Source organism: Rhododendron vialii, chromosome 3a (assembly GCF_030253575.1).
Source record: "Rhododendron vialii isolate Sample 1 chromosome 3a, ASM3025357v1".
Taxonomy (NCBI): Eukaryota; Viridiplantae; Streptophyta; class Magnoliopsida; order Ericales; family Ericaceae; genus Rhododendron; species Rhododendron vialii.
In genome coordinates, this window is record NC_080559.1 from 27,885,940 (window position 1) to 27,901,708 (window position 15,769).

The following is a 15,769-nucleotide window of genomic DNA, read 5'->3' on the forward strand; positions in this document are numbered from 1 at the left end:
ACATGTAAAGACGCGGATCCAGTGGCGGAGGGAGAATAGGACGAGCGGAGGCACGCGCCCCCACTCAATTTTTTTTTTTAAATTTAAGATTTTAAAATGTATATTTTGTATTTTCTCTAGTTAATTGTATTTCATAATTGTATTTTCTCTAGTCAAATATCATTTCGTTCTCAATTTCTTTTCCACATATTTGAACATTGTCATTATACCGGCGAAATGAGATGTCTAATGTGAAAAATAGCTGCCACTTACTATTTGGAACTCTCTAATGCATAATGTCCAAAATTAAAAAATGTCTAACCATGGGTTATATGTTTTATACTTTAACAATTATTAACAATGGGAGCAATAATGCTAAATATTATATAGTGAATTGCTCTTAGACTTGATCCGCTGAGACAATTTAAGTAATTCGATTGTTTTTATATTCTATGTAATTTACTATATTAAAAAATTATGTTAGGTTTTTCAATTCCTAGCACAAATGTTTTAACGTTGCTTAAAACTTAAAACGAAATTTCATTGTTGAAATGTGTTTAAAAGGTGCCCCCACTTACAAAGTTTTCTGGCTACGCCACTGCGCGGATCCGAACACAAATGTGGCTAGAACGTTCGATAACGTGATCCTCACACAATGCACATGGGATCCTCACCCTTCAACCAGTTGAAAAGACATTTGTATTTGAATTTGTGTCCTGACATGTGTCCATGTCATTTCCGAAAGAAGAAACGCACAACAGAAAAAACTGCAAATTTAAGGCCGTAGACAATAAACTAAACTAAGGGACTCCTTCCCTATCCATAGTAAGAGTTGAGTAAGATCAGGGGTGGCATCACGGAGAAAGAACCCTTTCGGACATGAGAAATTACTAGCAATGCAGTTCAAATTAAGTCGTTAAACATTAGCAGTTAGACTGGATGCCTAGATGAGGCGCTTTTCTGTCAACCACGGGTCCACGATGCTCGGGTATTCTAGTTCCCCTGCTGCTTCCCTTACCACGAATCGGAAATAACATAGCAAAATAAAAAGATGGCCAATAAATCAGATTTGTTAAATCACGCTTAACTGCCCGTCAATTACAGCATATGTAGCTTCCAAACTTAACCTGATTAGCTAGGAGTTAAGTTGACCTGAAAAGTAGTAATCAAGATTACTGACCCCATTAGTAGCAAACATACTCTGAAGAAAGTTGTGCATATAGGTCACAAACATCAAAGCTTGTAAGGTGGCAACCGAACATTCAAGAAACCCATTACAAACATGAACTTCAGAACCAAAATACCACCAGCGCATACTTTGGACTAATCACCTCCAACTTGCCTCTTCCACGAATCCTCGACAATTAATTCATCCACTCCCCAATCTTCGTAACTGGAAAAACCACAGAAATTGACAGAATATTGTTAACTGTTAAGAGGAAAAATAAAAGGTTTTAAAAAAGACATTTCGGAATGATGGTTGAAGGTTGAAACACTAGAATTATCTTCGGAATTGTTATCAATTTAGAAAGAAGGAAATGATAAATAGATGGGGATTTCTACCTTCCATCAGGCAGGTAGCGGCGAATGGTGAAAGGTATCTTCCGCTCTCGTAGCTCCTTCATTGCAATCTAAAAGAGCAGATAAACAAGTAACCAAAAGCTAATGAAGCTAGAAGGCGAACGCTAAACTAGAGCATGATTTACTTGTATGTGAGCCATGAACGATGTCTACCTACTAGTAAACTGTTCTTGTATTTTTTTTCCCGAAAAGTACGGTGAGAGAGGACCAACCGGAATAGGACATATTGAGAAAAAACGAAGCACTTAGAAAACAATCGACGGGCAGATAATTAAAAAAAAAAATTACGACACTAGTGGGACTACCTTCTGCTAGTGTAAGTGCACAATACTTGTAGCTAAAAGCAATGACAAAGTATAATCGTCTTTTACTTTTACTTTTGTTTTGGAAGAACATATGAATAGATGAAGTCCAACGACACCAACCTAGAATATAAATACATGTCTCACAGATAAACAGAAGATTGCAGCACTACTTCAAAGTGTGAACACTTCCTCTTGAAACAAGGGAAAAAACCCTTTGAGTTCTTGATTCAGGGGAGGGTCCAAAGCCTTGGTATTTGGGGTCAAATGAGTTTATCTTCCACACCCACACAACAGTGCAATATAAACTGGTAGAATGTCAAATTGAGAGGTAAAACCAAACCGATAGACAAGGTAGGTTAGGTGTGAACACACGGAAATGCCACACAGTGTCGCCTCATCATCACCACTCCAGTTCTGTCAAAACATGAAGGCCATATGTCAGCCCCGTGAAGGAAAACAAGCCCTATGCCCCGGTGACCCAGACCCACACTTGCATCCAACTAAGGTACGATTATTCCTTTGGATGACGGGGCCCACAAAACATCTGCTCGGTTCACCTAGGCTCACATCCCAAATGATTGGTCTCTGGAAGAGAAGTCTGACATCTCCATAACAGCTTAGATAGGGAGAAGGTCCTAGAAGCCTCGCTCCGGATCCCCACATGTGGTTATTTAGGTTGGGGGATAGAGTTGAGGTTAGTCAAGGTGTTTCATCATCCCCAATCTTTAGACGACTTACACCTCGTCCATTTTAGAGAGAATATTGCAACGACCCAAAGGTCTAATGCACGCACGAAAAGCAGGTGAGAATTCTCTGAGTTATTGAAACAAGGGTGTTGAGTCTGCTGTCCATTGATGAGCCGTCCCCATGTTTCGACCCTCTTGCATAACTTTTACTATAACACAGAGGATCCCAACATCCTCCTCCATCTCTGGTGAGAGTTCCCCAGCAGTCTAAACCGCCATCCACTCTCTACCAACTAAGACCGCTTCTCATCACACCTCCTTACTGGTGACTTCTATCCATCCCAACGCAAAGTGAAAAAGTCTTCCCAGAAGGCCCACCCTGGCCACATCGCCCTCCATCAACCACAATACACCATCAAGGGCAGCACCAACGAGAAGAAGCAATGTGTTTTACATCCAAAGGGGAAAAAGTTGGCACAATCGAGATAATAACAAGATATCGGTGATATGAGGGAAAACAAAGACGTAGTTGTAAACTTGTAATACGGTCCTGAAATTCATCGGCAACAGCAAATTGAATATAACTCTTATTGGGCAACTAGTAACAAAAGGAAATTACCTATGAAAAAGAAGGAACCTGTGAACTTAATATACTAATCCCTGAAACTTACAGAGGATGCTAACTAACTTCTTCCTGACACCTTATGAATAAAAGAGCCAACATTGGAATTCAAGTTCTCTCTTTTCTTTCTGTCCGGTTAACAGACATTACTTGCCCAGCTAAAGACGCAGAGTTCAAATATATTACCTTGTGCTAACTATTTTATGTGCCACGTTCAATTGTCGTGAAAAAGGTATTAAGTATTATATGCACATGAAGGTGCAAGGCGCAGTCGAAGAATAAAGAAACAAGTAATTCTAGGCATCCATCGATGCTGTTACAGAAGGTCACTGCTAACCTCAAGTGGATCAGTTTCACCTTCCAATTCAACCATCACGGGCGCATTCATGCTGCTCACAGAAAGTCAAATACAATACATCATCAACTCAGTTTTTTTTATCCAACAAGATTCTAAACCTAAACACCAAATATCTTACCTGATTTGCAGCGCACGAGTACCCAAAATTCTTGCACGTTCATACTTTGTCATGTATTTCGATGTCTTTCGAGCTCGTTCTTTTGGTTCATCCGCTCCTTTGTCATCAGTTTCAGCTAAAAGGGGATCAGCAGTGTCCTCATTGTTCTCGTTATCTGCTTCCTCTTCTGCCCCTTCCTACCAATATCGAACAACCACAAATACTTATACCAGCAATAAGGCCCACTAATATTGAAGGCACATCAAGTAAAGATTTCTCACATCGGGCTCAGGCTCTTGCGGCTCATCCTCGTATCTAAACAAAGGAAAAACTTATCAACACCTAATACAAATACCAACCGACTACCATTCTAATGCACAAACCTCAACATAAATTATTAGACGGTTGAAAACCATTCATGTGCAGTCCAACAAACATATTATCATATTACATCACTAAACAGCATTCATCAGGGAATGCTCAATTGCTCAAATATCAGAATTCAGTACCTGTAAAATGTCGCCAACTCACCAGTCAACCAATTTACCATCATATGACGCCATATTAGATACAACTCCATGGGGCTTAATGATACCCATTGAGCATCAAAATGAACATTAGTTGCCACAAGCATATTCCGTGAACTTAGTCGAAACAATACCTTCGTAAGGTATGAAAAAGTCATTCGAACTTTCAAAAACTGGACAAGCACAGGTGATAGCCCACTGATTTTCCCAGACCTCCTCACAGAACCAACAAAACAGATGCCGATTCCATCATCAATAATAAACAACGGATACAACTTTGATGGAAGGGCTACAGTATTTGGAGTGTTTAAGGCAACGTCCTCTTAGTGTAAATAATCACATTATAGTAACCGTATCATCAAAATCCAACCCAGCAATTACAGCCTTTGTAAATAAAGCCTTGCTGGGGTTCACAACCTCAAAGCAATAAACAAGTTATAGGTCTCCAAACCCATGTTTTATCCGAAGGGTTTTCCCCCCGAGTAAATCAACCTAAACACGCCCACATGTTTGGTCTAATCCAGAGTCTCGATTGAAACCCTCAAGAATTTAAAAACAGCTTAGGAACAGTAGTTCAAGTCAACAGAAAAATTACGCGGCGATTGTAAACCCTAAGCCACAAACAACAAAGAGATAGCACACAACCCAAAGCTAGACAGAAGAGGAGAGAGAGAGAATAAACGAACCCTCCGTCCATATCGTAGTCCCCATCGTCGGCCATCTTCTGCAAAACTGATGAATAGGCTCTCGTTCTTTCCCTTCTTCCTTGTGGAAAACTGGTTCGTGGTTACGGAGTTGCGCCAGTTAACTTATATACACACACATATACATATATTGGGCCTGCTCCACTGGTGCCTGTAAGGCCGAATTTATAGCCGACCCTATTTGGATAAGCGGGTAAGGCTCTGTTTGGAACTCGAGAAAAGAAAGGGGAAAAAAGATATAAAATAATTAGAAAGTGTAAATGAGAAGAAAAATTGGGAGGAACGTTGAATTGGAATTTGGAATTTTCCTTCTCTTCTTTGAGGACCAAACAAGGGAAGATTTTTTTCTAAAAAAATTTCTCTTTCTTTTCCGCTTCTTTCTACAAGTTTCAAACAGAGGCTAAATGTGAAAACGTGTTTACTTGTTTTTATTTTTAAATTTTTATACTGGAGGCATGTTTACTTGTTTAGTTGATGATTTTGGTGCCAAAATTCCAAAATACAGAACCACACTCACTTGGAGTATTGAATGCTTTCAAGTGGTGGGATTATATGGGTCTCGGGGTTTTTGGCTTTCTCTTGATTGTTAGTAAGTTTTAGGGGGGCATGCCTCCTCTAGTTAATGCAATGTACAAATTCCCCGTATTTTAGTAGTACTATTTTAGTGTGATGCATCAACTATCAAGGTCGCAAGCTAAACATGTAAGGATGGGATCAGGGAGTCCAGTGGCGGCGACCGCCACGATAAGAATTTTAAAAAATGCAATTATTATATGTTAAAAAAAATATTATGCCCAATTTATATAGTCTCGCCACCACTAAATTTTTTTAGTATACATTTCGCCATTGCTAAGGGTAAATCCTAATTCCGTCCTTGTAAACATGTGCCTTGATGCTTAAAGATCACCTCCCCTGTGATAGCTAGCTCTTTTTTAGCTCTAAGCGTTTGGGTTTTTTTATGTACCCAAAAAAAATATATATATAGAAAACTAGGTTAGTTGAATAGCCCTGTAAATTTGGACATTATTTGAACGATAACGTCAAAAAAATAATAATAATAACAATTTTCATATTCAAGTCATTGGATTAAAACTCATCTCATCTCATTTTTCGTCATAGATTAATTGACGTAAGTGATGCGACACTTTTGACAAACCCAGTGTTATTGTCGGTTGTGACTCCAAAGATGATTTTCCTATTTCTTGGCAGCAAATTTGGCTGATCGGGGGACATGAATTTTATTTTTAGAAAGCTTCATTTGTGGGGGTGGGTGGTCAATCATCCTTGTGACATGCTCTGTGGCTTGTGGGTCAGGAACTCAAAATGATCATGTCGGTTATAATTTCAATGTGCACTATCTCATCAATAATACTCAACTTTTGCTGTACCACCCAAAATCTCGCTCCTTCAAATTTAGCTATTCAATCATTCATGGTAGCATATCTTAATGTTATTCATGAAAAGCTATCTATGTTGTTATCCGGCCAGTAGCTTTACCATGATTTACCACGCATATATGCTGGGAAAGACTTTATTTCAGAAAATCAAACGCATTTTGATACTGTAGTATTTTTGGAACCTAAGATTTGGTATCATTAAAGAAGTAGTATTTGCTACCTTGAGAATAAGACCGAAGGTGGACACATTCAACAAATGTTTGAAAATTAGACGTGAGAGAGATATTATTGAGTTTTGAAGTCAAGTGTGTGACTTTTATTAATTTGAAGAAAGAAGATTAATATCGAGAATGCATGGTTTTGAAGTCTGAGTGAAATAATGATCTCTAGATATTTTTTTTGATGACTAATTAATGATATTTCTATAGTGGGTTGGAGATGATCTTATGGATAATCAGCTCATTCAATTCATTTTAGTCTCATAATTCATCTACGTATGGATACTCGGACCTGTTTGGAAGTCTAGTTTTTCTTCATTTTGGATTATTAGTTATAGATTTTTGAATTGTGGTTGGAATAGATTGTGAATCTATAGAGTGTTTACTATTTAACAAATATGTGCAGAATCGATTTTGTGACAAAGAAGTATTTGGGAGAATAATCATCAAAATAGATTATAATTAGTTAACTTTTTATCATGTTCTTGGTTATTAGTGTATTTTAATATGTATGAAACTTCGGGCGGTTCCGGTGCTTAGCACCACAACCTCGCCTTCAAATATAAGGTTGAGAAAATTCCAAGCATAGGGCTAAATTGTCGGTAGCATAATAAACCAGTAAAATCGGAATCGTACCCATAGAGAATCGAATATAGCTTAATTGGATTGTAAGTTTTATACGGTGGATTTCGGCGTTTAAGACGGCCAACTTAATTTTGCTTTAAACAGTGGAAATGCTAAATAAAAAGACTAGAAAAGAGATTTATGAACTAAAAAGAGGCAAGTCTAGGAATCATCTATCCTTTGACAAAGGCCGCTACCGGTTCTCGACTATAATTCAAACGAGAGTCATGACCGTGTGCTCACGCTCGGAAGATTTAGCTTAAAAAGACTATGTTTATCAAAAGATTAATTTGGTTAAACGGAATCAAATCAACCTATTTTTGCTAATGTATCTAACACGTAGGAGACCACGAGCCCTCAATATGCCGCTTGCCAAGATCGCTTGACTAAACAACATACCAAGGAGTTAACACCCATCGGTTAGACCAAAATGGCTAGGTTAATGAAATTCTGAAAACCATGATTTTAAGCCTGAGGATTCGAGAACCAAACAATCACCTAAGTCATTGGGAAAGAGTAACCCAAGACTTAGCCAAGTAACTACTCACACATAATGAAAGAACAAAGCATGCTAGAAAAACAACCCATAAGATTTAACCGTAGGAAATAAAAACAAACTTGATTCATACGAAAATCCAATGAGTAGCTACAACATTAATAAACGAGAAAACAATAAACGACTAATACCTTAAAGTGTTCTTGAGGAAATATACTAGGAAAGTTTGGAAACCATTAATGGAGCTCTAGAATTAAAAAGATTTAAAAGCTAATAATGAACTAGATTCAAACATTGTGAGAGAGTGCCTTATATATACACAAAGGCTTTCTCTTTCCTCAAAAGTCAGCAAAAAATCTCAAAAAGCTACATATTAAAAGAAAGTTTTCATAAATAGGAAGTCTGAAAAAGCAACAAAAATATCTATTGGAGACCAATGCTATCGATACCATAAGCAAAGGTATCGATAACATCATTCAAATATTCCCTCGGAGAAGCAAGTTATCGATTACTCCAACCAAATGTTATCGATACCCTCAGGTCTGGGCAACTTCTGGACCAAAATGGAACAAAAGTTATCGATACCATTGTGGAAGGTATCGATAACAATCAGCAAAACTGCAGATTTCAGGTTGAGGCTTCAGCAAACAGCTCCTAGTAACTTCACAGTTCATCAGTATCTTATTTTCATTAAATAAATTAAAGTAAAGAAAAGGTAAAAGTACCTCTCATTTGGAAACAATTGCATTACCAGAATTTCAATATTCCAATTAAATCAAAATGTCAATCACTTTTAGTGTTAAATGAAAAACTGCACGTTTTTCTCAAAAGAAAATGGCTTAAAACATGACCTTGCTTTTCAAATAAAACCTTATAACTTTGTAGTTACTCTTAGAAAAATTCAAAGATCAATTACCGCCATTTTTAATCTCGAAAATCAATACTTTTTCAGAAAGTCATTTTTCATATTTAGACAGATTTTAAGGGGCCGGCAGGGTCTTCGGGTACTTGGAAGCACTTAGGCCATGTATGGAGTTGAAATGCGCTTTATTTGCACGTTTTACCTGAAAATACTAAAAACACATCTTACGTGCAATATCGCTATAAAAGCTAAATAAACGCAAGTTAAAACAACATAAAACGGGACTAATCGCACCAAATATCTACAATATTAGGTGTTCATCATCCAGAGACAACAAATTAGACACCTAAAAAAATACCTCATAGTTTTCGATCAAATTTTAATGATCTGAGCCGTTCAATGTGATCAAAACGTAATTTTAAAGGTACATCTTAGAAATCAGCAAAAAAAAAATCGGGAAGGGCTTGATCTAAGCAGTTTTTAGCTTAGATTTGATGAACGGTTCAATTAAAAACTGCTCAAAATAAACACTTTCCGGTCATATTATTTGCTAATTTCTCGCGGACATTCTTAAAATCACATTCTGCACACATTGAACGGTTCGAATCATAAAATTTGATCAGGAACTATGAGATTGAGATTTGGGGTGTTTTTTAGGTGTCTAATTAGTTGTTCCCGGAACCACCCTGATGAAACTTAGTCATACAATCCTTCAAATTAAATGGACATCGCTTCCGCACTCAATTCTCGCTTTGCGCTTGCATTCTCAATCTTCGCACTCACGAATTCTAGTTGTTTTGTGGAGTTTTGAAAGACACTTTTATGCTCCCGCTCACGCTCTTATACCTGCACTCGCATGCGCATTATGTAACTTAGATATGAAGAACTCTTTTAGATATTATTGATTAAAATATCGTTTGAAACTTCCACTTCACAATTACTAGTGTCTCATATTTGAACATCTCCTTCTTTCTGAGAGCAGAAAGACTTAGAATATTACATTAAAAACATTTTAAGGTAAGTTTATTGATGAAATTAAATAAGCATCCTATATGGAAAATTTATCTAGGTCTACATCCATGTGAATTTAAACACTTGTGTTCCCATCCTGGAGTTGTATTATTATCCATTATACCCCTAATAATGTATTTATACATATAGATAAAATTAATCTAAACTGGGAATTCATTCCCATAATTTCGGGATCAACACAAGAAACAAATCCCCCACGATACTGATTTCCATTATCCCTTTCCAAAACTTTCTGTCGCCGACCCACCAACAAAACCATTTTTCTCATTCTTGCTTTTTACCCACCCTCTTTTTCTCCTCTCGGAATAGGCGATCCGGAACACTATCTCTGGCGCCAATGGAAGCCTCACCGTCCTGGAGCTCGGCGTGCTCCAGCGCTCCGTTGGAGTAAAACCCTCGGGCAACCAGATCCACCACCTACCCGTCTCTCCATGGACGCCGACGCTTAGGTATCAGATTTTGGGGGTTTAGATTTTTCTTTATTCTTTTTTTCTCCTGGGGTTCATGTGCGTTTTTTCTAGCAGTCATGTTTGGTTTTTGATCAAGTCTCAGCCACAAAAAGGCTTGTTTCAATTGGAATCGTGTTGTTCGCCCTCGTGTAGCTTTTCAAAATGCGTCATGTTGCGCTTACCCACAGGCCTCTCAATAGTTTTATACGTTTTCGAGTCATCTCAGTAGTTTTATACATTTAGGTTGTGTCACTATCGCTTCTGCCCACTTAATTGTCGCTGCCGCTGTTACTGGGATATCAGTTTTAAGTATTATATTTTTCGATTTTTGTCATGTTTGTGAATTGATGATGCTTTGTTCATCTATCTCGTTTGAGACCTACACTTCTCAAAACTTGTCATGTTTTTTGATTTTTGTCATATTTTTTATTTGATCATGTTTTGTTCATTTACCTCAATCGAAACCTACACTTCTCAAAACTTACCATGTTTTTTGATTTTGTCATGTTTTTTAATTGATCTTGTTTTGTTCATCTACCTCAATCAGGTTTTGCCATGTTTTGTGAATTAATCATGTTTTGCCATGTTTTTCGGCTTACACATTTGTTTTTGTAAGAGTTGTGTTTTCTTTTTAGATTTTTAGGAGAATGAAAATGTGAGAGAGAAGATTATGAGAGAAAAAAAATTCAAAAGATTAGGTGAGAGAAATGTTTAAAAGAGGAGAGAGAATTGAGATAATTAGAAAAGATTAAAAAAAGAGAGAGAAAGATTTAAAAAATTAAAAGAAAGAAAGGATAATTTAGGATTTAATTGAATTTAAAGATGAAAAGATATAAGTATTTAAACACATTAGAATAAGCACCTAAATAAATTGGATAAAAATGATGGCTAATTAAGTTCCCCTTATTTTGTGATGGAGATGTAAATTTAACTAATAAAGGGCAGATATTAAATTGCCGAGCGAAAAAAAAAGGGCGGATATTAAATTCCTACATTATAACGGCCTGCGCATCATATACCATGAGGCAATATCTGGATTTTATCATAAAAATGCAGGGGTATTTTGGTCTTTCTAGACGTAGGGGAGAATCAGAATCTGAAATGAGAAAGTGAAAACTCCTCGAGGGACGATCATCAAATTGTACGTGCCTCTGAAAGTGTGGTTTTGATAATGCATTCTATATTAATCTTGCTAGCAAACATAAAAAATGCAAAAATACAAAATGGATAGTAATATATAAGTTGGCTCCCAAACGAACTCTTTAACACTAGATTCCTCTCAAAAAGATTGTTTGATCTACAAAATGAGGATATAAAAATAAATCATTTTGGTCTAAAGAAATTCAATTTTGACAGTAGTTAGTACTCTCTCGTCCCAAATTCTTTGTCCGATTCGTAAAACAGAGTGTTAAAAATAATGCAATTTAAAAATACTCATTGATATCTAGTAAGTTATTGAAATACTTTTGATTTTTTCTTGCAAAAATTGTATTATTTTTAACACTCCTTTTTGCGGACCGAACAAAGAATTTAAGACGGAGGGAGTACTTAAGTAAATTGCAATGAGTTCTTTTAATTTAACAAAAACTAGTCCGAATTTTGATTGATAGAAATGTATTATTTTAAATATTTGTTTTGCAAACTAGACAATTTTTTGAGGCCGGAAAAAGTAGAAAAATAAACATTTTTCTGAATATATCTTTATGTGATTATTGACATTTGATTATATACATTTTTTCAAACAAACAAAGTACTCAATCAAAAGAAAAAAATACTCAGCAAACTCTATAATGAATAATTCCAATCATGATGATGAGACCCAAAAAAAGAAGGGAATCACATCAAAATACAAGAAATTTTTCAGTGCCGAGTAGGTATATCTTAAGTGGTGCCCGTTCAGCATTTCCGAACCGTTTGATGCACTTTTAGACGTCAGATTAAAATCTTCCCTCTCCTTTCACCCCTCCTCTTTCCCTCTCATCTCACTCAAACTCGGATCCCAACTCCTCGTCGTCGGGTCAATCCCCGACCGCAGCCTAACAAATCCTCAAGGGCCTTTGTGGATCCATCTTGGGCTCAAAACAATGATATGGGCATTTTCATTTTACGGAGCTCGTCGACTTGGTTATTCACGCAAGTAAAAATAGCTTAATCGAACATTGGTAGATAGATACTACCTCTGTCCCAATTTAATTGTCACTTTTGGGAGTTCATGTCACTTTTCAATTGATTATATCTTGTAATTTATAATGTTTTAGGTGATTTTGAAAGCATTGTATTATAGAACAAATCGAGATTTTTAAAACACGTTCATATTAAACATAAAATTCATTACCAATTTAAAGATATAACTAGTTTTTTTATCCAGTTAGAATAGAACTGGGACAAGTAAATTGGGACGGAGGGAGTACATGATCGAAATATATTTTTATGAAAAATATGGAAAATTAAGTTTTGAATTAATCTTCTTCATCCCATTTTTTTCTTGTATAAATTTGTTTTGATCATTTACCTACTAATCTTTGATCTAGCTAATTATACAAATGAGCTCTACAAAATAAACGATTCCTGAGCTCACAAAAGCCGAAACTGGACCCCCAACTGGATTGTCCAAAAAATGGACAGGCCCCGTCCTCTCGGGTCAGGTCGGGAGGCGCGAGTTCAAAACCCAGTTTCCAAAATGCACAACACGCCGATCGGACTCGCCGGCGAGTGCAACAATCAGTGGAAAAACCTGAATACTTTGGTCGAAGAAAATCGCCGAAATGGTTGAGGATTTGAGAGCGAAGGAAGGTTCAGTTGTGGAGGGGGCGGAGGATGCTTCTGTGGTTCCTTTGAATACTTAGGGGAATTTGATTTTTTCAGTGGATTTGGTGGGGTTTGATGGGAAGGGTATGGGTGGGCAGATGAGGAAACTCTCCGAATTTGACGGATTTGTTTCCTGTTTTGGGAGATTGAGATTTGATTGGGATGAATAAAAAGTTGAGAAATTCTAATGACATCACATTTTTTACCTCGATGAAAACTTATTTACGGATCAGATTTTAAACAAACTTTTCTGAGCGGGTGCATTACAAGGGAAGCGATTATGAATATTTGGATGCCGTTTGGTTCAGAAAGAAGAATGTGGCCTGAACACAACCTATGATGGCCAAGGTAGTTCCTTTGATTCTTGGGACTTTGATCCATTTATTTGAGTGGTCCTTGCCAGGTAACATGGACCCGGCCGACCTTGATCACGCGAAAGAGAAGAATTCGATAACTTAATTTGTTGAAGGGATCAGCAACCCTCATGCCTTTGCTCGAAGATGAGGAAGCAACTGAAATATTGAATGCTTGTACGATGATGATGTGTGTTTATTGGCTTGTGTACTACTATTATAATATTGTTAAAAGATGACGCTTGCAAGAGTGAAAATATATCAATTTTAAAAAAAAACCGTAATTAAAAACATTGTAATAGATAAATAATGTCAGTCATTTAAAAAACTGTAATATAATATATTTATGATGTTACTTTCTAAAATAGTGACTTAACTATTCTTTCTTTTTAATGTCAGTTTCTCTTAAACTGTGATATAATATATTTATAATGTCACTTTATAAAATAGTGACAACTAATTTTTTTTTTTAATGTCGATTTTTCCTAAACTGTGATCTAATATATTTATGAGGCGTGGGCCTTAAGCCCTCCAAAAATGTCAAAAAAATAGGACCCCCCACTTATTTTTAGGACTTAGTATATATGTGTTGTTTTAGAGACCAATTTTAAACCCAATAATACATTTTATACTTAAGCCCCAATGGCCCAGAAAAATGGAACACAGAATGCAGAAAAAAAACAAACAAAAAGGAGGAGTAAAAGATCACTGGATCGCCAAAAATTTCTGGGGCCTTTCAAAATTATTCAGTGTGGTGGGTGTATGGATGCATCTTTTTGCCCCCTTAAATGCTACTACTCCGGTACTTCTCATTACAAACAAATATTATATCCGAATCAAAATTATTCAGTGTGATTGACTTTTTATTTGATTTTCGTTTACAATAATTAAAAGCCTCACTTTCGAAGATCGTCTTAGGCCTCCAAAATCTCAGAGCTGGCCCTGTGTTTAAGGCAACGTCCTCTTAGTGTAAATAATTCCAGTGCCACACCCATTTTCACATCCAAACATACACCCACAACCGTATGAGTGGTGGGCCCCATACACACACTAAAGTGTATAGTATGTGTGGGACTCATCACTCATGTGATGTGGTGGGTATGTGTTTGGGTGTGAAAATGAGTGTGGTACTAACACCACTCATCATCAAAATCCAACCCAGAAATTACAGCCTTTGTAAAATAAATCCTTGCTCTGCTGGGGCTCACAACCTCAAACCAATAAACAAGTGATAGGTCTCCAAACCCATGTTTTTTCCGAAGGTAAATTAAACTAAACACGCCCACATGTTTTGGTCTAATCCAGAGTCTCGATTGAAACCCTCAAGAATTTAAAAACATCTTAGGAACAGTAGTTCAAGTCAACAGAAAAATTACGTTCCGATTATAAACCCTAAGCCACAAACAACAAAGAGAAAGCACACGACCCAAGGCTAGACAGAAGAGGAGAGAGAGACAGAGAGAGCGAGAGAATAAAGAGACCCTCCGTCCATATCGTAGTCCCCATCGTCGGCCATCTTCTGCAAAACTGATGAGTAGGCTCTCGTTCTTTCCCTTCTACCTTGTGGAAAACTGGTTACGGAGAGTTGCGCCAGTTGACTTTAAATATATTAGAGGCCGGACACACGCGATGCATATGCAAGTCAGATTTTTACAATATTTTGTAAAAATGTTTTTCACTTTATGTTTGATTGAATTTTCACAAATATTGTGAAAATTCGAATTCCCCACACATCGCTTGTACCCCAACCTTTAGTTCCAATAAAGAGGCCGGGGCACACACGATGGGTGTGCAAGTGCAACAGCCTTCATAGAGACTGCACGGCCACACTCACATCTCAAGAGCCTCTTTTATTGGTCAGGCACATGTGTTGTTGCTTAAGAAAGTTGGTTTTTGTTAAAGATCTTAAAATTGTTCGCCATCCGTTATGATTATCCTAAGCACAAATTTTTTGTTTTATGGAAATCGCCAAACTAATTCAATTTCATGTTTTATACTAAACAGAGGCCAGGCACACGCAATGCACGTGCAAATTGAGTTTTCAAGACTACTCAGAACAATGAAATTGACATCAAATGGAATAAGAATGTAAAGTAAATTAAGATTTAAACTTCATAAGGCGAAACATAAAAACCTGTAGAACTTATATGACAACGCCCTTTTTTTGGGGGTTCCTATCAGTAAATCAAACACGAGAGAGAGAGAGAGAGAGAGAGAGAGAGAGTAGAAACCTACTTCCAAAAAAACTGAATCCGTGGGGAGGCGAAACAAAAAAACTGTAGAAACTCATATGCCAACACGAGTTATACAAAACCCAAATTGAATAGAAACTTCATATTACTATGGGTTTGAGTTTCTATTCAGTTCCGCTGCAATTTAATGCCAAATCTTTTTTTCAGATTTTGTGTCACAAATCAAGAAATTGTGAAAGGAAACAAAACTGTAATTGAGTAGAGAGAGAGAAAGAGAGAGAAAGAGAGAGAGATTTTAACGTGATTTGAGGGGGTGGTGATAAGGGTGGGTAGTTACCAATTCAGTTTTTTACAAATTTGTTATTTTATGTTAAAATATCCAATATATCCTCATAGTTAATTGTTTTGTATTGTGGTGGTTTTTTTTAGAGGGCATTTTTGGAAAAGAAAAATACATGACAGAAGGGAGATATCAAAAT

General features: G+C 36.8%; 1 protein-coding gene across 2 annotated transcripts; it reads right to left on the reverse strand.

Moving 5' to 3' along the window:
• Window positions 1–1,031: 1,031 nt before the first annotated feature.
• On the reverse strand, window positions 1,032–14,695 carry LOC131318860 (DNA-directed RNA polymerases II and V subunit 6B-like). Of its 2 annotated transcripts, XM_058348872.1 has the most exons (7): window positions 14,627–14,645; window positions 4,842–4,887; window positions 3,910–3,943; window positions 3,650–3,825; window positions 3,511–3,562; window positions 1,543–1,610; window positions 1,032–1,372 (listed from the first exon to the last, which is right to left on the reverse strand). In XM_058348872.1, the coding sequence occupies exons 2-7, from the start codon at window positions 4,874–4,876 to the stop codon at window positions 1,303–1,305; spliced, it is 435 nt and encodes a 144-aa protein (XP_058204855.1). In that variant the 5' UTR covers window positions 4,877–4,887; window positions 14,627–14,645; the 3' UTR covers window positions 1,032–1,302. The 2 variants fall into 2 exon arrangements, with proteins under 2 accessions (XP_058204855.1, XP_058204854.1); XM_058348871.1 differs by lacking the exon at window positions 4,842–4,887 and having other exon boundaries at window positions 14,580–14,695.
• Window positions 14,696–15,769: the final 1,074 nt, after the last annotated feature.

Coding starts and splice junctions, on each gene's coding strand:
- LOC131318860 (XM_058348871.1), bottom strand. CDS start 14,614: ATGGCCGACGATGGGGACTACGATATGGACGGAGG. Junction 3,944..14,579: donor GACTACGATATGGACGGAGG/GTCTCTTTATTC, acceptor TCCTTTGTTTAG/ATACGAGGATGAGCCGCAAG. Junction 1,611..3,510: donor GTGAAACTGATCCACTTGAG/GTTAGCAGTGAC, acceptor CTGCTCTTTTAG/ATTGCAATGAAGGAGCTACG.